The sequence below is a fragment of the Gasterosteus aculeatus genome, chromosome 7 (assembly GCF_964276395.1).
Source record: "Gasterosteus aculeatus chromosome 7, fGasAcu3.hap1.1, whole genome shotgun sequence".
Classification (NCBI taxonomy): domain Eukaryota; kingdom Metazoa; phylum Chordata; class Actinopteri; order Perciformes; family Gasterosteidae; genus Gasterosteus; species Gasterosteus aculeatus.
Window position 1 is genome coordinate 1120695 of NC_135694.1, and position 20566 is coordinate 1141260.

The 20566-nt window shown below is 48.0% G+C and overlaps 4 protein-coding genes and 1 long non-coding RNA gene across 11 annotated transcripts in view; 4 read left to right on the forward strand and 1 right to left on the reverse strand.

Moving 5' to 3' along the window:
• LOC120822842 (uncharacterized) lies at positions 1-3866 on the forward strand. Of its 4 annotated transcripts, none has more exons than XR_013468245.1 (7): positions 1-165; positions 793-1050; positions 1243-1491; positions 1935-2084; positions 2160-2225; positions 2607-2802; positions 3118-3210. XR_013468245.1 is itself a non-coding variant. In XM_040182785.2 (6 exons), the coding sequence occupies exons 1-6, from the start codon at positions 135-137 to the stop codon at positions 3159-3161; spliced, it is 798 nt and encodes a 265-aa protein (XP_040038719.2). In that variant the 5' UTR covers positions 7-134; the 3' UTR covers positions 3162-3866. The 4 variants fall into 4 exon arrangements, 2 of the variants coding, with proteins under 2 accessions (XP_040038719.2, XP_077962199.1); XR_013468243.1 differs by having other exon boundaries at positions 7-165; positions 1938-2084; XM_040182785.2 differs by lacking the exon at positions 2607-2802 and having other exon boundaries at positions 7-165; positions 3118-3866.
• Positions 3864-8968, reverse strand: LOC120822840 (Fc receptor-like protein 5). The gene is made up of 6 exons (XM_078106077.1): positions 8594-8968; positions 5550-6182; positions 5086-5343; positions 4743-5003; positions 4506-4649; positions 3864-4084 (listed from the first exon to the last, which is right to left on the reverse strand). Exons 2-6 carry the CDS (start codon positions 5578-5580, stop codon positions 4038-4040), a joined length of 741 nt encoding a protein of 246 aa, XP_077962203.1. The 5' UTR covers positions 5581-6182; positions 8594-8968; the 3' UTR covers positions 3864-4037.
• LOC120822841 (V-set domain-containing T-cell activation inhibitor 1-like) overlaps positions 8578-20566 on the forward strand; it is a 22689-nt gene continuing 10700 nt past the window's right edge. Inside the window, exons 1-7 of one of the 4 annotated variants that reach the window (XM_078106074.1) lie at positions 8594-8687; positions 10488-10538; positions 13418-13762; positions 14057-14076; positions 14468-14504; positions 15189-15330; positions 15566-16555. In XM_078106074.1, coding sequence (XP_077962200.1) covers positions 8627-8687; positions 10488-10538; positions 13418-13762; positions 14057-14076; positions 14468-14504; positions 15189-15330; positions 15566-15716 — 807 coding nt within the window. In that variant the 5' untranslated portion in view covers positions 8594-8626 and the 3' untranslated portion in view covers positions 15717-16555. Of the gene's footprint in view, positions 8688-10487; positions 10539-13417; positions 13763-14056; positions 14077-14467; positions 14505-15188; positions 15331-15565; positions 16556-20566 lie in introns of those variants that run through there. The other 3 variants (XM_078106075.1, XM_078106076.1, XR_013468248.1) reach the window with 3 other exon arrangements.
• Positions 16860-18454, forward strand: LOC144410290 (uncharacterized). The gene is made up of 4 exons (XM_078106082.1): positions 16860-17263; positions 17647-17778; positions 17854-17919; positions 18251-18454. The coding sequence occupies exons 1-4, from the start codon at positions 16978-16980 to the stop codon at positions 18313-18315; spliced, it is 549 nt and encodes a 182-aa protein (XP_077962208.1). The 5' UTR covers positions 16860-16977; the 3' UTR covers positions 18316-18454.
• The window catches only part of LOC144410292 (uncharacterized), a 5141-nt gene continuing 3648 nt past the window's right edge, over positions 19074-20566 (forward strand). Inside the window, exon 1 of the long non-coding RNA XR_013468250.1 lies at positions 19074-19361. This is a non-coding gene — a long non-coding RNA (uncharacterized LOC144410292). The remainder of the gene's footprint in view (positions 19362-20566) is intronic.

Sequence of the window (20566 nt, forward strand, 5' to 3'; positions counted from 1 at the left end):
GTGTTGTGGAAACAAAGCAAAGAGCGATCAAGGTCATCGGGGGAGAAGGAGGCCACGGCCTCGTCTGTGACGTCAGCGTCCGCTGCAGGCGTCACACGCCGTCCGTCCGTCAGTCAGTCAGTCAGAGCGCCGCCATGGGGATAACGACACTGTGCGCCGTGGTCGGTGAGTGCTGGTTCTGTTCATACGGGTCGTTTTCTCTCTCGTTTACAAGTTTAAAGAAAGTAAAAAGTTCGTTCATCAACTGAAAATGCCGAAACAGGACGTTGCGCAACTCCGGATCGTCCCGTCAGGCTTGTTTATGTGTTTGTCATCGTGCATCTTTGGTGTTTATTCATACATTCATATTGAAAATTTACTCTTAGGGTTTAATCATATAATCAATCTTAATATTGTGTTTTCTTAAAAAATAAAAAGAACTGCACGCTTCAGATGTTTGTTCTCTGCAGCTTCCTCTCTAGCGGCTCTTCACGCTGCTACTTTCTCACCTTCAGTGTGGGGGGGGGGGGGGGAGGGGCAAATAAAACATATTATACAACACAGAGGAACAATGTACACCCGTGTTTATCCAGTGCAGGAGGAGAGAAGGACCTTCAGTGCCTTCAACATCTCGAGGGCTTAAAACAGACCTGATTTCTGAGGTGAATTAAAGTAAAATAATAATAACAATAATAAATAATCAGGACAAACCAGCGCGTTTGCATTGAAGGGGGAATGAGGCGCTGGCTGCGACCTCTGCGACCTCTGCGAGTGAGGAGCAGGCTCAGTAACAAGCGGCTCCTCCTCCTGCAGCCGCTCTGACGGTCGCCCCCGACAGATCCCAGTTCTTCAGGTACGAGTCGGTGTCTCTGAGCTGTGGGGGGCCGGCGGCTCCCCCCGACTGGAGGGTGAAGAGGAACACGACCGCCAGGGCCAACCAAGACTGCGCAGAGGGACCCGACCGATCGCGCTGCCACATCGAGGACCTTTACCCGCTGGACTCCGGGACGTACTGGTGTGAGTCGGCGGGGGGGCGGCGGCGCGGGGAGGCCGTCGCCATCTTTGTGGCCGGTGGGTTTAACAAGAAAGAAGTAGGTCTCTATGGTTGAAGGACACCGTGTCCACGTATCTAGTTTCAGCATGATGCTCATTTAGTGACTTATGGTCCATTTAGAGCGACTTTACCAAAACTAGGCCGAGCAGAGGAGACCACGCGGTGGTTATTCATGCTGCCGAGCCTCTTCTTCTTCTGTGGTGCCTCAGACGGCGCCGTGACCCTGGAGAGCCCCGCCCTCCCCGTGGCGCAGGGCGACAACGTGACCCTTCGCTGCAGAACCCAGGCGACCTTCTCCCCCGACGTGCCGGCCAACTTCTACAAAGACGGCCTCCTGGTCGCCGGCAGCCCCGCGAGGAGCGTCACCGTCCACGCCGTCTCCGCGGCGGACCAGGGGCTCTACAGGTGTGACGTCTCCGGCGCCGGAGGGTCCGCAGCGAGCCGGCTGGCGGTCAGAGGTGAGGTCAGAGGTGAGGTCACGTGTTCCGCGTGGACCTCCGACCATCTGGAGGGTCGAGAGGGAGGCGCGCATCTACACTTGACGCCGCTAGCTCAGCTAGCACCAACGTGCTAACTGTAGTTATTCCACGTTACTGGAGGAAAGAGGAACGTCCAACATCGATATCTCGGCCCAAAGCGATCCAGGATGATAAATATGACCTCAGGTAACCGGTTTGTCCCTTTAAGGGCCCCGACAACCATTTCCACCTGAAGGCAGGAGGAAATGAGGTCATTGAAAAGGTCTAATAGGATTTTTATGGTGTTTATTTTGAATGAGTTTACCATCTTTATCGACGTTAAAGTCTTTAAGACGGTTTACAAACGTGGGCGTCGGAACCTGAGACGGAGGAGGGGACGTCTGTCTGCATCGAGGTCGACCTGTGCTGTGTGTGTTTTGAAGCAGGCCGACCCGACCCCCCGACCCCCACCCTCGCACATCCTGAGGTGGGCGTCGGCCTCTCGCTGCTGGCGGTGCTGGTGGTGCTGGCGGTGCTGGTGGTGCTTGTGGTGCTGGCGGTGCTGGTGTTCTTCCTGTGGAGGAACTGCAAAGGTCAGCCGGGTGACTCAAAGATGAATCCATTTCCTGTTTCCTGCCCTCTGACTCTCACTCGTTGAACCGTTGCAGGCGAGGAGCTGTCGTACAGCGACGTCACCGTCACGCAGGGAGCCCCGCCCCCCGCCGCCCCGAAAGGTAAACAAACAAAGCTTATCTATTAAGGTGTGAGTATCCGTTGCCACAGCAACAAATCATCGCAGAACGCCGCTCCCCGTCAGGCCGATCCACTTTCTATTTGTCTGTTGTCGTATTTCTGTCACTCATTACTTGTTTTCTATTGTCGCTACAGTTCTCTGTGTGTCTCTGTGTGTCTCTACAGTTCTTTGTGTGTCTCTGTGTGTCTCTACAGTTCTGTGTTTCTCAGTGTGTCTCTGTGTGTCTCTGTGTGTCTCTACAGTTCTGTGTGTCTCTGTGTGTCTCTACAGTTCTTTGTGTGTCTCTGTGTGTGTCTCTGTGTGTCTCTACAGTTCTCTGTGTGTCTCTGTGTGTCTCTGTGTGTGTCTCAGTGTGTCTCAGTGTGTCTCTGGACATGCAGAAGACGCTGTGTGGACGTCGCTTCATGCAGCTCCTCTTCTCGTTAGTTCTGCTGATCGAACATCTTAGAGACGACGTCATTGACGGACACCATGACGAGGAAATACATAAATGTTTGTGTTTCTCTGCCTGGTTTTATGTGTAAACGTACAAGAAGTGGAAACACAAAGTACATCTAGTAAGTACTTCATCAAATACAGAGTCTGCAGTGACTTTGACCGTTGACACATTTGAGTGAATCATTGTTGAGTTTAAAGATAAGAAGAGTCCTGCTTTGATATTTGATGCTGAAGTTGATGATCAATGAGGACAGAGAATCAGGGTTTATAAATCAAAGTGATGGACCGATGGATTATTTCCTCTTTAAAATCTCAAGGAAACCCCCCCCCCCCCCCCCGTGTTCCCCAGGAACATTCCTGACAATGACATAGTGTCTCTGTTATTCTGTCCACCCCCTCGCCGCCTGCTAACAGTCCCAACGTGTCCTCCTCAGATGATCCGTCCTTCTACTCCACGCTGAGGATGGGAAACGCCTGACAGGAAGCAGCGTGGATTTAAGGATTAAACTGGAGAAATCAGGAGGAAACTGAGTGGATTGATTATTATTAAACGTATCGCTGCCACGGCAACAGAACACACGGGGGACAAACTGAGGAAACAGTCTTGTTTGAATAGGTGCAGCTTTAAATACCGTGATCATGGTTTCTGTTTGGCGTCATTAATACTTCCAGTGTTTGGGAGAAAATACTCAGAAATGTGCTATTTATAGCCGCAGGATTTCCACCACGCGGACGACAGAAACCGGTTCTTCCTCAATGCTTCACGTCATCGGTTCCTACTACTCACTACTACCTGAACCAGTCAGCTGGTATCACGGGTCTAACTGGTCGTGACATTTAAAGCCACGGAGGTTTATTTCCTCATCATGAGAGCGGCGTGGTCCTTTGGGTCGGCGAGAGAAACACCATCGACACCAGTCACAGGCCAACTAAACGTGTGTTGATGTCAAATTATCTAATATGTTTAGTCCAAAAAGGTCATGAGGGGAAGAAAAGGTCAAAAAATGTTTGGAAAAAACGTCCCAAAAAATATTAGGTGCAAAAAAATCGAAAAGTATTTTGAAAAAATGTGTTGATTTCAATGGGACGTGAATATTCTCGGGCGGCTCGTCTGCTGGCCGGTTACTGCGTCTCAACCACGAGGGAATTTAAAGAGGAAATAAATGAAGACACAAGAACAGAAGCTTTTTTTTAAGCAGATGTATTTTCTCTTTTGGCTTCAAAGACCCGATAAAAACATATAAAATTCACAATTTTAGAAAAACACATTAATGAAAAAGAATTTTGCTTCATTCGCACTGCTATTGGCCGACATTTGCACCGCGTGACAGGAAGTGGTTCTTCTTCTTCTCCTTCATTCCAGTTCGGCACAATCTGCTCTCCCTTTAGTCTTCACTCTAGCTGCAGGAGGACCAGAGGACAGAATCATCAACAGCTTCTTCTTCTTCTTCTCTCGCTTCCTGCTTTCTACGCAGTTTCGCTTCACCGCCGTCGCTGTTAACCACGGATCTCCAAATGCGCTGATTCGAAACGGTGCAAACGAATCAAACCAGTGACCGCGGGCCTTCTGCCACGCGTCAGTGAAACAGGAAGTGAAGCCACCTCATGACCTCAGAGCCTGGAGACTGCTGCAAAGCTACCAACACATTTACCCACAGGCATCAACAAGCTCTACATTGACACGCAGTCGCACCACAACGTGTTCCTGCAGCGTCAACACTCTGAATACTTGAGGTACATTGGGTACATTTAGCTGATGAAGGTCTATGAAGCGTGAAGAGGAGCTTCTTCTCCGTTATGGTCCTTCCAGAGGTGCTCTTACCTCGGGCCCTCCTCCGGTACACGTCTATGCACAGGATGAGAATGACGGTGTAGAGGACGAACAGCAGGGTGGAGCACAGCAGCTTGGGCACAGTCATGAAGGGTGGAGCAGGAGGAGTTGGAGGAGGAGGAGTAGGAGGCCTCGCTGAGAGGAAGAACAGGAGACGCTCTTCAGGCGCGATAACAATCAAACTACAGTATTAATATAGAGGAGACCGTGCAGCCAATGAGGCGTCACCTGACACGGCCAGCCAGCCGCGTGGAGACTTCCTCCCGGTGGGGTGCTCGCACTCGTAGGAGCCTTCGTCCGACTCGGACACCCGCCGGAGGAGCTTCCGCCCCGACGGCTCGGCGCCGATGGACTCGCCGTCCCGGTAGAACGCGGCGGGGAAATCCGACGTGGGCTCATCCTGGTCTTCTTCTTTGTAGGAACAGCGGAGCGTGACCTCATCTCCCTCCGTGACGGGCAGCGCCGGGCTCTCCAGGATCACCGGCTCCACTGGGAGAACAAAAGAGCGCGTTTCCGGGCTTTTTTTTTACTCTTCTGTTAAACCGCAAAACAACTGGCGCGCGGCGCTCACCTGTCACCGTGACGTTGACGGCGTTGCTGCAGCCCCCCTGCTGAGACTCGCACCAGTACACCCCGGTGTCCGAGGGAAAGGCATCCTGGATGGTGCAGGAGGACTCACCCGGGATGCCCCAGCCATACCGGCACACATCCAACGCCTTATAGGAGGTGTTTCTCCTCACCGTCCAGCCGCTGGAGCTCGCCACACACTTCAGGGAGATCTGGTCGTGCCAGAAGAACTGAGATCTGTTGGGAGCGATGCTCAGCGTGGCTACGGGGGGGCAGAGAACCAAGGGTTCAGTTTCAGGGCCTCAGGAATCGGTGGTGGAGACCAAAGCAGAGCTCAGAGGACGACCTCAGTCCGATGCTACTTTGTCATCTTCCCGATGAAGTCAGTCAAAGTTGAGCAGCAGTCAACGTTTTAGGTTCTCAGCAGCAGAAGCATCTTGTGAGGTGAAGTTAAGGCGAATTACTTACAGAGCACGAGGCAGAGCGACGTGACCTCCATCCTGCGTCGGTCTCAGGCTCCATCTGTCGACTTCTTCTCACCTGGACGCCCACATCCTGGAACAGGAAGCCATGAAGGGCGTGCCAGAACATGTGGTTCTCATCTGGCCCCATGACGACTCAATGACAAGCCCCGCCCCCCCACGCTGAGGAATGTGTTCAGCTCAAATGAATTTAATAAAGAGAATATCGTTTATAAATAGTAATAATATAATATCACAGTATGCTAACACATAAAAACTAATTCAATGCTAAAACAAAACAACGATGCTAGAAGGAAATATCCTCTTCACAACACACACAACACACACCACACACACAACATTACAGCCCTATAACAGACTCAACAGTGTTTCATGCACAGACATGAAATAAAAAAGTCCAACTACTAAGAAGTAGATTAAAAAAGACTCTAATGAAGTAAGAAGAATGGATTCTGGGAGAACTGGCGATGGGTTCTCCTTGAGAAGGCTTCACGAGGTCCTCTCGGTGTCCACTGAGTTCCTCTGGTTGGTCTTCAGTGGCAGAGAGAAGGTGCTGGATGGAAGGAGGCTTCTCACGGCTGATCACGCTGCTGCTCCACACCTGGGCGGGCTTCCTTACCTGAATACACGTGTTCTAACATTAGCCCCCACCTCAAAGTCATCCATTAATAAATAATCAATAGAATATAAGTGTAAGTTCATAAACTCCACTGTATGTTCAGTGGGATATTCAATTACATCCTAAAGACCCAGAGTCCCTCCATCCATCCATCCATCTTCAACCGCTTATCCGGGGTCGGGTCGCAGGGACAACAGCTCCAGCAGGGGACCCCAAACTTCCCTTTCCCGGGCCACATCTACCAGCTCTGACTGGGGGATCCCAAGGCGTTCCCAGGCCAGTGCAGAGATATAATCTCTCCACCTAGTCCTGGGTCTTCCCCGGGGCCTCTTCCCAGCTGGCCGTGCCTGAAACACCTCCCTAGGGAGGCGCCCAGGGGGCATCCTCACTAGATGCCCAAACCACCTCAACTGGCTCCTTTCGACACAAAGGAGCAGCGGCTCTACTCCGAGCTCCTCGCGAATGGCTGAGCTTCTCACCCTATCCCTAAGGGAGACGCCAGCCACTCTCCTGAGGAAACCCATTTCGGCCGCTTGTACCCGTGACCTAGTTCTTTCGGTAATGACCCATCCTTCATGACCATAGGTGAGGGTAGGAACGAAGATTGACCGGTAGATCGAGAGCTTTGCCTTCCGGCTCAGCTCTCTTTTCGTCACAACGGTGCGGTAAAGCGAGTGCAATACCGCCCCCGCTGCTCCGATTCTCCGGCCAAACTCACACTCCATCTTCCCCTCACTCGTGAACAAGACCCCGAGGTACTTGAACTCCTTCACTTGGGGTAAGGACACATTCCCTACCTGGAGTAGGCAATCCATCGGTTTCCTGCTGAGAACCATGGCCTCAGATTTAGAGGTGCTAATCCTCATCCCGACCGCTTCACACTCGACTGCGAAACGCTCCAGTGAGAGTTGGAGGTCACAGACGGAAGATGCCATCAGGACCACATCATCTGCAAAAAGCAGCGATGAGATCCGCAGCCCCCCGAACTGTAGACCCTCCTCCCCCCGACTACGCCTCGATATCCTGTCCATGAAGACCACAAACAAGATTGGTGACAAGGCGCAGCCCTGGCGAAGGCCAACCCCCACCGGAAACGCCTTCGACTTACTGCCGAGCACCCGAACACAGCTCTCGCTTTGGGCGTACAAGGATTGGATGGCCCCAAGCAAGGACCCCCTCACCCCGTACTCCCGCAGCACCTCCCACAGTATCTCTCGGGGGACCCGGTCATACGCGTTCTCCAAGTCCACAAAACACATGTAGACTGGTTGAGCATACTCCCAAGCCCCCTCTATGATCCTGGAAAGAGTGAAGAGCTGGTCCGTTGTTCCACGACCAGGACGAAAACCGCATTGTTCCTCTTCAATCCTTGGTTCGACTATCGGCCGAACCCTCCTTTCCAGCACCTTAGAGTAGACTTTACCCGGGAGGCTGAGTAGTGTGATACCCCTGTAATTGAATGGACAATCCGTGACTAGCACAGAAGTCCAGTAACAAACACCCGCTCGGGTTCAGATCAGGGAGGCCATTCCTCCCAATCACGCCTCTCCAGTTATCTCCATCGTCGCCCACGTGCGCATTGAAGTCTCCCAGTAGGACTATGGAGTCCCCTACAGGAGCCCCATGCAGGACTCCATTCAGGGTCTCCAAAAAGGCCGAATACTCTGAGCTGCTGTTTGGTGCATATGCGCAGACAACAGTCAGAGTTTTCCCCCCCACCACCCGAAGGCGTAGGGAGGCGACCCTTTTGTCCACTGGGGTAAACTCCAATGTAGCAGCACTCAGCCGGGGACTTATGAGTATCCCCACACCCGCCTGGCGCCTCACACCATGGGCCACTCCGGAGTAGAATAGAGTCCACCCCCTATCCAGGAGTTTGGTTCCAGAGCCGAGGCTGTGCGTAGAGGTAAGCCCCACCAGATCCAACTGATAACGCTCCACCTCCCGCACAAGCTCCGGCTCCTTCCCCCCCAGAGAGGTTACGTTCCACGTCCCCAGAGCCAGCATCTGCCGCCCAGGTCTGTTCCGTCTAGACCCCCCACTGTCACTGCCACCCTAGTAGCAGCGCACCCGACCCCATCGGTTTCCTCCACAGGTGGTGAGCCCATGGGGAGTAGAGTGTTGGGCTGCCGCGTCACTCCTTCGGGCTGTGCCCGGCCGGGCTCCGCGGTAAACCCGGCCACCAGACGCTCGCTGTCGGGCCCTCCATCTGGGCCTGGCTCCAAATGGGGGCCCCGGGCTTCCTCCGGGCCGGGTAACTCCTTCCCTCTTCCGTTTTTTCATGGGGGTCTTGAACCATTCTTAGTCTGGCCCCAGACTAAGAATTACTTCAGGGAGGGATCCAGAGTCCCTCCCTGAAGTAATTAACGCGCTCCTAAGCGAAAGTGAAAGGATCATGTGACCAGATTTACCTGTGTGACTTGTTTGTTGGTTGTTGCGCAGCGATGAAGAGGATCGTGGGACTCGTCGTACTCCTCGCGCTTTGTCTTCTGATCACTCCAGCAGGTATCATTACTGATTATTGCTTATTATGTTAACGTGTTGATTATTAAATTAACGTGTTGAAGGTGGTATGCGTAGTCTTCCTTTCTATCCGGGCAGTGGTTCCTGGTCCTGGCCCTGGTTTGGGTTCCTGGCACTATGAGGCAGCGCCGTATAAAAATCCCATTTATTACTTAGTAACAGATTGATCATTAACTCAGTGGTCCTCAACCTTTTTTTTTTACCTCACGGACCGTTTTCGTGTCAGACAAAGGGGGGGGGGGGGGGCTGCGATCATGTGGATCGCATTTCAAAATGAAATGTGCCTCTATTAAAGGTGTTACGGTAAAAGGGCTGACAGCCTTAAAGGCATTAATCGCCTATTTGTGTCATATCCCAATCTATGAACTGTCTTTAAACCACATCCATAAACGGCAACACTCTGCTTTCACTTGATGCTAGTTCATGTTGACCTCCTCTACGCTTGTGTACATTTCCATGAAATATTACTGTATAGATTGAGAAAAGTAAAGATGAAATCAGTTAAAATGACATGCTATTCGTCTTTTCTCAATCTTTGAACAGTCTTTAAACCAGCAAATGTTCAATACAAAATTGAAGCCTGTTTTATATTTTCATTTCATTTGAAATTAGACACATATTTCTTGGTCTTTTAATCTGACCCTGATTGCAAACTTTCATACCACAACATTTCAATTCTCTCTATTCCCTCATTTCCGGACCACTATCAATTTAATATACAGAATGCAAAAACAAATGCTCGAATAAAAATAATTAAAACAACACCTTACCCATTCCAGACTCAGTGTGACAGCTGCAGCAGGTGGTTCCATGCAGACTGCCTGCAGATCCAAAAAGCACAGCTGACACAGATTAAGAAAAATGATTGGATATGCACTTTGTGCAGTAATTAAATCCGCATTCAGTATTTGTAATGTTCTTGGTCTCTTTTTATATGACCACGCCTCGTATCTGTGTGCGAATAGAATATTCTATACATGTCATTTTCACTAACTTTGCCTTCAATTTTCTCAAAATCCATACAGTAATATTTCATGGAAATGTACACTAGCGTAGAGGAGGTCAACGTGAACTAGGATCAAGTGAAAGCAGAGTGTTAGCAATGTTGGATCTGGTTTAAAGACAGTTCAAAGATTGAGAAAAGACGAATATCATGTCATTTTAACTGATTTCATCTTTACTTTTCTCAAAATCTATACAGTAATATTTAATGGAAATGTACATAAGCATATAGGAGGTCAACATGAACTAGGATCAAGTGAAAGCAGAGTGTTGCCGTTTATGGATGTGGTTTAAAGACAGTTCATAGATTGGGATATGACACTTTACAAATAGGCGATTAATGCCTTTAAGGCTGTAAGCCCTTTTACCGTAACACCTTTAATAGAGGCACATTTCATTTTGAAATGCGGTCCACATGACAGCAGTGGGTTCGTGGCTGGGAGGCTCTGACTCTTTCAAAGTCACATTCACAAATACATAAACAAAGTAGCATAAATCCTCCATTCAACGGTATGCTTACACTTTTTTGTGAAATGCTAATCATCAACCAACTTTTGGTGCTGAGCTAACAAACGTGAAGTTCCCAATGCTGTTTGTCTGTTGCACAGTAACAGCAGTAGGGGACTTTCTGTAGGCTACTGAAATGCGATACACAACGTTTGGTGGATACAACTTGTTTTGCCTGAAAGGCAACTATAAGTCCATTCGGCTATCCTTCGGGAAAAACATCAACGAACTCGTCTTATCTTCTCTTAGTTCCAACAGTCTTCGTCTCAACAGGTATGAAGGAGAAGCAGAAGGAGCCCGCGCGCCCCCTTCAGGCGGGCGGAGGTACTGACTCCGCCTCCCAGCGGTGACGAGCAGGACGCTCCAGTCCAGCTGCCTCCTCGCCGCTTTTTAACTGCGCCGTTATGTCAGACTAGCGAGACTAACACACGTGAAATAAAGGACCCAGCCTGTGGGATGTGAGGACACGTGATACAACTGTGTACAAACAGTACAGTGGTGACGCGTAGAGACATTGTAGAGACGTTATTTCCACGTGCTCCAATTAAGCAAAAATATGAGCAGCTCAATCGGGTTTGTGAGGGATTGCGCAATCCGAGAGGAGGCGCAGCTCGTTGCTGCCTCCAAGTGTTTGAACAAGAAAACACACAAATTCATTTCGATTTTGACTATAACAATTAGCGGATTGATTGGAATCTAATAATTGCACTTCTATCACAGATCAGTGGACAAATATATAAATATATATTTAGAGGAAGAGGCCTCTGGAACTGCCAGTCAGCTACTCGCAAGGCAGACTTCATCTCTGGCTTCGCTATCCAGCAGTCGCTTGACTTCCTCGCTCTCACTGTCAACCTGGATCACACCTGAGAACACATCCACCCCAGCCGCTCTCTCCTCCGCCTTCTCCTTCAGCCACACTCCCAGGCCCACTGGCAGGGGTGGTGGCACAGGTCTACTCATTTCACCCAAATGGAGCTTTTCTCTCTACCCTCTTCCACCGTCCACCCCACTGTCTTTCAAATTCCATGCTGTAACAGTCACTCACCGGTAAAATTAAATATCGTTGTTCTCTACCGTTCGCCAGGCTCCTTGGGTCATTTCTTGGAAGAACTGGACATTCTACTGTCCAACTTCCCTGAAAATGGACCTCCGCTCGTCCTCCTGGGTGACTTTATCATCCAGACAGAGAAGTCATCTGACCTCTTACACCTACTTTCTTCCTTCGCTCTGTCACTCAGTCCCTCTCCTCCTACTCACAAAGCCGGCAATCACCTCGACTACATCTTCACTAGAAACTGCTCCACCACTAACCTCTCTGTAACTCCACTTCATGTGTCTGACCACTTCTTCATCTCCCACTCTCTATAACTAACGACCCCATGGACGGACTCTGTACCTGTTCTCTCCCTCCCCTCTGGCCTCCTCTGTTCTATCAGCTCTCCCTCCTACTGACTCCTTCTCACTCTTACATCCCAACGCTGCTGCAGAGACTCTCCTCTCAACTCTGTCCTCCTCTCTAGACTCTCTCTGCCCTCTTACGACCCGACGGACTGGCAAATCCTCTCCGGCTCCGTGTCAGTCTGAACAGGTGACACGAGAGCCACCATGCGAGTATCGGAAAGGAGACGGTGTAAATATAAACGACCTGACGACCTGCTTGAGTTTCAATCTCTTCTCTCCTCTTTTTCTGCTTCTGTCTCTGCTGCCAAAAGCTCTTTCCACCAATCCAGAATTGAATCTTCATTTTCAAACCCTCAAAAACTCTTTTCGATCTTCTCCAACCTCCTCGAACCCCCCAGTCCTCCTCCCCCCTCCACCCTTCTTCTGACTTTGTCAACTACTTTACCAAGAACATAGCTGACATACGCTCCTCCTTCTCAAACCCACCACCTACTTCTTGCATCCCACCGGCTTCACCTCTTTCGCCCTCACTTTCCTCTTTCACCCCCCTGTCTCCTAACCAAGTTCTTACCCTAGTAACCTCTGCCCGTCCGACCACCTGCCCTCTTGACCCCATTCCATCACATCTTCTACAATCTATTGCACCTGACCTTCTTCCGTTCCTCAACTGTCTCATCAACAACGCTCTGTTATCTGGCTGTTTTCTCTGAAGGAGGCAAGAGTTAACCCTCTCCTGAATAAACCCACCCTCAACCCGTCTGAAGAAAACAACTACAGACGGTCTCTCTTGTTCCCTTTTTGTCCAAAACTCCTGAACGTGCTGTCTTTAACCAACTCTCCTTCTATCTCCACCATAACTCCTCCTCCCTTCAGGAACTTGGTGTCTCAGGCTCTGCTCTCTCCCTTCTCTCGTCCTACCTCGACGGCCGCACCTACCGGGTAACCTGGAGAGGATCTGTGTCTGAACCTTGTCCTCTTACTACTGGAGTTCCTCAGGGTTCCGTCCTGGGTCTCCTCCTCTTCTCGCTCTACACCAACTCTCTCAGCGCTGTCATTCGCTCGCAAGGCTTCTCCTACCACAGCGATGCCGATGACACCCAACTAATTCTCTCCTTCCCTCACTCGGATCTCTGCCTGTCTGACTGACATCTCTCAGTGGATCCGCCCACCATCTAAAAATCACCCCGACAAGACTGAACTACTTCTCTTTCCGGGAAAAGATTCTCCGACCCAGGACCTGACAGTCAACTTTGGCAACTTTGTGCTGACGCCCACTTTGACCGCTAGGAACCTCGGCATCACACTCGACAGCCAACTCTCTCAGCTCTACATATATATATATATATATATATATATATATATATATATATATATATATATATCATAATGACACAAGGGGAGGCACTGGCACTGGTGATGCTTGGGAAATAAACAAACTTGATTTGTGTGACCTGAACATCCGATCTTCATTCTTCAATCCTTTTCCATTCGTCTCACTTTGTGATGTTAAAATCCCATTTGAGCTTTATTAAAAAAAGTTAGAGGTTAAATAAACAATTTTATATTCTGATAAACTCTCACATTTTAGATCCATTTAACTCACACCCGCATATCCGCCTTTCTATTTCTGTGTGGACGAGGAAGCGTTTCATCATTTAATATTTTATTTAATCTCTATATTTGTTTTGTCTATATTTTTAATCAGCCAATCGATTATCACGGAGGGCTTTTTGTAATTGTGAGATGCACTTTGGTTTGGTCTCACGTTACTTAAGGCCTCGTCTTCCTTCTCGTTGCAGAAGATGGAAATCACGCCTTCATTTCCAAGAGACTCCTTTCCAAAGTTGGCGATAACGTCACTTTGGAATGTTACCACGCGCCAGGACTCAATGTGACGGACCCAAGTGTCTACTGGAAGTTCAACAACAGCATCCCTGTCCTGGTCTTCAGAAGTAGAGGTTTCTCCCCTGATGATCAGGGAGAACAATTCAAAGGGAGAGCATCTGCGGACAGCAGCTGGAATCCTGCCGAAGGGAATCTCTCAGTGAAGATCTCATCGATTGAAAGAGCTGATGCTGGAACGTACACATGCTTTGTTGGAAAAAAGAAAATGCCCTGCTCAACAGAACTCTCCATCGGAACAAGTAACTCAGACTTTAATGGCTTTACATGTACACAACATTTCATGATACTGTAAACTATGAAATTACAAAGTCAAAGCTGAAAACGAACCCTTAAAGTAAATAGCTGGTGTCCAGTTTCCAGTAAAAGGTGATCAAAGTATGACATGTGTGTATCATCGGCACAAAATGCTGAACAAAAAACACAATAGATAATAAATATAATTACAGTACATCAATAAAAAGATTGGCTGTAAAAATCCCCATTAACGTGAAATGATAAATGAGAAGCTTTAATCTCCTTTTTCCTTTTTTCAGACTCTGGGCAGAACGGAGCTGTAAGCAAAATACACAACACATATAACCCAATATCTGTTTGGGTTTTATTCCCACACTGTATTTATCACATGAGCCCTTTAACCAATCTCTCTATTATTTCATTTGTAGCACTGTAATAACTGTAGTAACTGTAATATTAATATCATGTCTTTTTCTTAGTAATTATTACATATATATATACATATCAATATTCACTAATACTAAATGCCAGAGGACGCAGATTGAAATGTATCTTTTTCTTTCCTTTTATTGGAAATTTCGTAATAACTTGATCAACATTTGGATGAAACTTGGATTCAGTTTTAAACAGAAAAAAGAATAACTCTAGTAAGCGGTGCTTTACTCTAAAACCTCTCTTATTTGTCCTTTAACCCTCGTTGGGGTCTTCAGCTAGACGGTGCCCCCAGTCCGGACCCTGATGATCCAGGTAACTCACTAACTACCTCCTACGTCCTTTCCTAGCCACTCGCATCACATCACATCACATCACATCACATCACATCGCATCACATCACATCACATCACATCACATCGCATCACATCGCATCGCATCACATCGCATCACATCGCATCACATCACATCACATCACATCGCATCACATCGCATCACATCACATCACATCGCATCGCATCACATCGCATCGCATCGCATCACATCACATCGCATCACATCACATCACATCACATCACATCACATGTCATTTATCTCATTTATCTTCATTTATCTGACGCTTTTATCCAAAGCGACTGACAATAAGAACATTTCAACCATAAGGACACAAACTCAGAAGAACAAGAAACAAGAAAGTGTGATTCCATCAAATAAGCTGATGTACAACTTGCTGTAGATAAGAACCATTATAAGTCCAATGTAAGTGCTGCAGGTAGTTAGTGTGTTAGTGGAGGTAGAGTCTGCAGTCACTCTTCCTCTATCAAGGAAAGGTGGGAAGGAGACGTCATGAAGACTTAGGAAGAGACCACCCAGGTGTTAGGAAGAGAATCCCACTCTGCATCTCTGTCATGTGTTTATGGAGTTAGCGTAGCATTTGTTAGCAGTAGAAAGAATCCACACGACGGCGGTTCTTCTTCTTTGGCCACCTCAAAAATAAAGGCAACCCGGCAAACAACACCGGATTGACCAACGAAGGTATCGGTGTAATCTGCCTCATCATCGGCATCGGCATCGTCATCGTCAGCGTCATCGTCATCATGATAATCTGCAAGAGCCGCATTCCTCGAATCATTTACAAACAGTAAGTCAAATAGTACTCAACTTTCTGTCATTGATCCTGCTGCATGTTCACCATTTGCTGTTATTATAAATGAAGTGTTTGGGACGAGACGGAGGGGGTCAGAGTTCATCGTGGTCCCAAGAGACGGCACAGAAATCTCCCCAAATCCAAAATGTGTGAAAAAAAAACAGGCTGATGTGTGATTGATATTGAGAAGAGGATTTTATCTTATTACTTACTCTGTTATTTCTTCCAGGACATCGAGGGACCCCCCCCCCCCCCACCCCCCCTCCTCCCTCCTCCAGCCGAGAGCCGGAGGAGCATCTCCAGCCGCTTTGACCCAACACACTGCAGGGAAACAGAAAAGCTCTCAGAACTGTGATTCTATTGTTCGGATGCAGATGTGAACCGTGTGTGGAACCAAAAACAAGTGCAGAAGACAATTTAAAGGGACCATTGAGAAAAATTCAGGGGAAAAGCCATTTATAAATACTCAGGGAGGGGGGGCCATCTCTCATGGCGTCCAGCGTCTTGCATCTTTATTTGATACTCAGCCTGTGAAGTGATGAAATGGCACTAAAATCATAATCTGGTGCAATATGAAATAGCTGGAAAACACTTTAAATACTCTGCAGGCTCAGAAAACAACATTTATGTTAAGGTCAAAAGCTGATTGTGCCATGATTACTGTTAACAGACCTTTTCTATTTTATTCAAATGTCTTTTCTTCAATTTCATCCCATGTGATAAAGCCTTCGCCAGAAAATGAAGTGATTAATTGAACTGTGGAGAATCAAGAAGGCAACACGTGTCAGCTACAAAACCTACCGTGACGAGGAGAGGATGGTACTTTACATCAGTTTTCCAGAAGCATTAAATTAACTAAAAATACTAAATAATACATCATTATACGACGTTTTGTACTTTTATTGAATCATTAAAACAGAGGAAATGAGATTTGAAACATCTGAAGGGGCCAAAGTGCTGAAAGTAACATAATTGTTTGTTACTTATTCAAATATTTTCCTTTATAACTTTTTTAATATTTAAAATTTTTTACTTTATTCCTTGTTTTATACTAACCCATAGCCTTATTCTACTAACCCATTGCATTAGCATTTAATTTTACTTTATTTTATTACTTGTGCACTGTTGTCTTGTCTGTCTACTGTCGCGCACTAACCGCCAAGACAAATTCCTTGTATGTTTGACATATTTTGGCAAATAAATGTTTCCTCATTCCTGATTCCTGAAAATAAACTCCAACAAATGAGACATTTCTTTCTTTTTCAATTGTCCTCAACATTTTCTCCAAGACGTTTGACCTTTGACACATTAAACATTTGAAGTCAAATGACCAAAATCTATTCTCAAGCCTTCAGATTTTTCCCTTTTAAAGTAAAACAAGTGGTGCAAGTTTAATTTCACAAACACACATTAATATCTCATATACAATGGAAGTCAAATGCAAATGTGACTGAGTGTCAATAAAGCTGTTTTTTTGTATTCAGAGAAAAAAAGAAATGCAAAGAGATCACTGTTGAAAGGACACCGTGTCCACGTATCAGTCTCTAGCTTCAGCATGATGCTCATTTAGTGACTTATGGTCCATTTAGAGCGACTTTACCAAAACTAGGCCGAGCAGAGGAGACCACGCGGTGGTTATTCATGCTGCCGAGCCTCTTCTTCTTCTGTGGTGCCTCAGACGGCGCCGTGACCCTGGAGAGCCCCGCCCTCCCCGTGGCGCAGGGCGACAACGTGACCCTTCGCTGCAGAACCCAGGCGACCTTCTCCCCCGACGTGCCGGCCAACTTCTACAAAGACGGCCTCCTGGTCGCCGGCAGCCCCGCGAGGAGCGTCACCGTCCACGCCGTCTCCGCGGCGGACCAGGGGCTCTACAGGTGTGACGTCTCCGGCGCCGGAGGGTCCGCAGCGAGCCGGCTGACGGTCAGAGGTGAGGTCAGAGGTGAGGTCACGTGTTCCGCGTGGACCTCCGACCATCTGGAGGGTCGAGAGGGAGGCGCGCATCTACACTTGACGCCGCTAGCTCAGCTAGCACCAACGTGCTAACTGTAATTATTCCACGTTACTGGAGGAAAGAGGAACGTCCAACATCGATATCTCGGCCCAAAGCGATCCAGGATGATAAATATGACCTCAGGTAACCGGTTTGTCCCTTTAAGGGCCCCGAAAACCATCTCCACCTGAAGGCAGGAGGAAATGAGGTCATTGAAAAGGTCTAATAGGATTTTTATGGTGTTTATTTTGAATGGGTTTACCATCTTTACCGACGTTAAAGTCTTTAAGACGGTTTACTGTGCTGTGTGTGTTTTGAAGCAGGCCGACCCGACCCCCCGACCCCCACCCTCGCACATCCTGAGGTGGGCGTCGGCCTCTCGCTGCTGGTGGTGCTGGTGGTGCTGGCGGTGCTGGCGGTGCTGGTGTTCTTCCTGTGGAGGAACTGCAAAGGTCAGCCGGGTGACTCAAAGATGAATCCATTTCCTGTTTCCTGCCCTCTGACTCTCACTCGTTGAACCGTTGCAGGCGAGGAGCTGTCGTACAGCGACGTCACCGTCACGCAGGGAGCCCCGCCCCCCGCCGCCCCGAAAGGTAAACAAACAAAGCTTATCTATTAAGGTGTGAGTATCCGTTGCCACAGCAACAAATCATCGCAGAACGCCGCTCCCCGTCAGGCCGATCCACTTTCTACTTGTCTGTTGCCGTATTTCTGTCACTCATTACTTGTTTCCTATTGTCGCTACAGTTCTTTGTGTGTCTCTGTGTGTCTCTACAGTTCTTTGTGTGTCTCTGTGTGTCTCAGTGTGTCTTTGTGTGTCTCTGTGTGTCTCTGTGTGTCTCAGTGTGTCTCTACAGTTCTTTGTGTCTCTGTGTGTCTCTGTGTGTCTCTACAGTTCTTTGTGTGTCTCTGTGTGTGTCTCAGTGTGTCTCTGGACATGCAGAAGACGCTGTGTGGACGTCGCTTCATGCAGCTCCTCTTCTCGTTAGTTCTGCTGATCGAACATCTTAGAGACGACGTCATTGACGGACACCATGACGAGGAAATACATAAATGTTTGTGTTTCTCTGCCTGGTTTTATGTGTAAACGTACAAGAAGTGGAAACACAAAGTACATCTAGTAAGTACTTCATCAAATACAGAGTCTGCAGTGACTTTGACCGTTGACACATTTGAGTGAATCATTGTTGAGTTTAAAGATAAGAAGAGTCCTGCTTTGATATTTGATGCTGAAGTTGATGATCAATGAGGACAGAGAATCAGGGTTTATAAATCAAAGTGATGGACCGATGGATTATTTCCTCTTTAAAAGTGCGCGTCACATCTCAAGGAAACCCCCCCCCGTGACACTCACCTGAACCAGTCAGCTGGCATCACGGGTCTAACTGGTCGTGACATTTAAAGCCACGGAGGTTTATTTCCTCATCATGAGAGCGGCGTGGTCCTTTGGGTCGGCGAGAGAAACACCATCGACACCAGTCACAGGCCAACTAAACGTGTGTTGATGTCAAATTATCTAATATGTTGAGTCCAAAAAGGTCATGATGTTAGGGACCCGGTTTTATTAACAGTTTTTCCCCCCAGTCTGTGCTTTTGTTTTGCTTGTTTGGTTTTTTCACCTATAGTTTCCACCTGTGTGTTCCGCCTCCGGCCCCGCCCCTCTCCCACGTGCCCAGCTGTGGCTCATTCCGGGGATCACTGGTGACGAGTATAAAGGCTCCTGCTGTCAGAGGCTCGTCGTCAGTCTGTCCCAGTACCCAGGCTGGTCTCAGGTGCCGTAGATACTAAGATTCAGCAGCTAGACCAGTTGATTCATGTTTTTGGTTTGTTTTGGTGTCAGACCCACGGAGTGCACGTAACCTGCCTTTTTTTCGAGTTGGACTGTGAATCTGGTGTCGGGCCTCGGGTATCCACACCAGACCCTGTTTGAGCCACCCCAGACCGCCAGACGTCGGTGGAGTTTCCCTCCCGACTCCAGTTGAGTCAGAGGAGCGCCTTTCTGTTTCCCGTGTTCCCCTTGTTTGTTTTTTGTCAAGTCAAGTCAAGTCAAGTCATTTTATTTTGTATAGCCCAGAATCGCAAATTACAAATTATCCTCAGAGGGCTTTACAGTCTGTACACATACGACATCCTCTGCCCCACCATCGGCACAGGAACAACTCCCCAAAAAATGAAAAAACCCTTACAAGAGGGAAAAAAGGGAAGAAACCTTAGGGAGAACGTCAGAGGAGGGATCCCACTCCCGGGATGGACAGACTACAATGGATGCCATGTGTACAGAATGAACAATGTATAATACATGCAATTCCTATGACAGAAATGATTCAAGTAATTGTGAGTAGTAAGCCAGGCGCACAGCAGGACCACTGCAGAGGCAACCACCATCAGATAGAACCACCATCCACAGAATCCTGTGGGGAGGGAGAGCACAGAGATTTTAGGAGAGGGTAATGTCGGTTTATGAGTAAAGTAATATGATTAATATCTAAAATAATGATGATGATGATGATGATGATGGCAGCAGCAGGCGTCAGCATGGCCACAGTAGGTGTCAGGACCAGGGTCCCGAAGGAACCACGATCTATGGAGACCTGATAGGGGCGAAAGCACAAAAAAAAACTCCCGGAAAGAAGCTGAATTAGTCATGTGCATTAATAAAACTTGAATTATGGTAGAAAGAGAGCGTGAGAGAGGAGCTCGGTGTGTCCTAAGAATTCCCCCGGCATTCTAAGCCTATAGCAGCTTAACTAAGGGCTGGTCCGGACTAACCTGAGCCAGCCCTAACTATAGGCAGAATCAAAGAGGAACGTTTTAAGTTTTACTTTAAAAGAGCTAACCGAATCTGCCCCCCGGACTGAAAGTGGAACCTGGTTCCACAAAAGAGGAGCTTGATAACTGAAGGCTCTGGCCCCCAGCCTACTTTTCTGAATCAGCTGGAGAGGCTTAAGAGATTTATAAGAGCAGCCTGATAACAAAGAATTACAGTAGTCCAGTCTGGAAGTGACAAACGCATGAACTAATTTTTCTGCATCACTTTGAGACAGGAAGTTCCTGATTTTTGATATGTTACGTAGATGAAAATAGGCAGTCCTTGAAGTCTTCTTTATATGCGAGTTGAAGGTCATATCCTGGTCGAAGAGAACTCCCAGATTCCTGACGGTGCTGCTGGGTACCAGAGCAATTCCATCCATAAAAACTGTATCACGCGACAGCTGGCTTCGAAGGCGCTCTGGGCCTATC

Excerpts from the sequence above, each read along its gene's own strand:
- LOC120822842 (XM_040182785.2), top strand. The coding sequence starts at position 135 with ATGGGGATAACGACACTGTGCGCCGTGGTCG. Across the intron at positions 166-792 it reads GACACTGTGCGCCGTGGTCG|CCGCTCTGACGGTCGCCCCC; the intron begins GTGAGTGCTGGT and ends CTCCTCCTGCAG. Across the intron at positions 1,051-1,242 it reads CGTCGCCATCTTTGTGGCCG|ACGGCGCCGTGACCCTGGAG; the intron begins GTGGGTTTAACA and ends GTGGTGCCTCAG.
- LOC120822840 (XM_078106077.1), bottom strand. The coding sequence starts at position 5,580 with ATGGAGGTCACGTCGCTCTGCCTCGTGCTCT. Across the intron at positions 5,344-5,549 it reads GTCGCTCTGCCTCGTGCTCT|CCACGCTGAGCATCGCTCCC; the intron begins GTAAGTAATTCG and ends GCCCCCCCGTAG. Across the intron at positions 4,085-4,505 it reads GTACCGGAGGAGGGCCCGAG|CTAGAGTGAAGACTAAAGGG; the intron begins GTAAGAGCACCT and ends GTCCTCCTGCAG.
- LOC144410290 (XM_078106082.1), top strand. The coding sequence starts at position 16,978 with ATGCTGCCGAGCCTCTTCTTCTTCTGTGGTGCCTCAGACGGCGCCGTG. Across the intron at positions 17,779-17,853 it reads CCTGTGGAGGAACTGCAAAG|GCGAGGAGCTGTCGTACAGC; the intron begins GTCAGCCGGGTG and ends GAACCGTTGCAG. Across the intron at positions 17,920-18,250 it reads GCCCCCCGCCGCCCCGAAAG|TGTGTCTCTGGACATGCAGA; the intron begins GTAAACAAACAA and ends TGTGTGTCTCAG.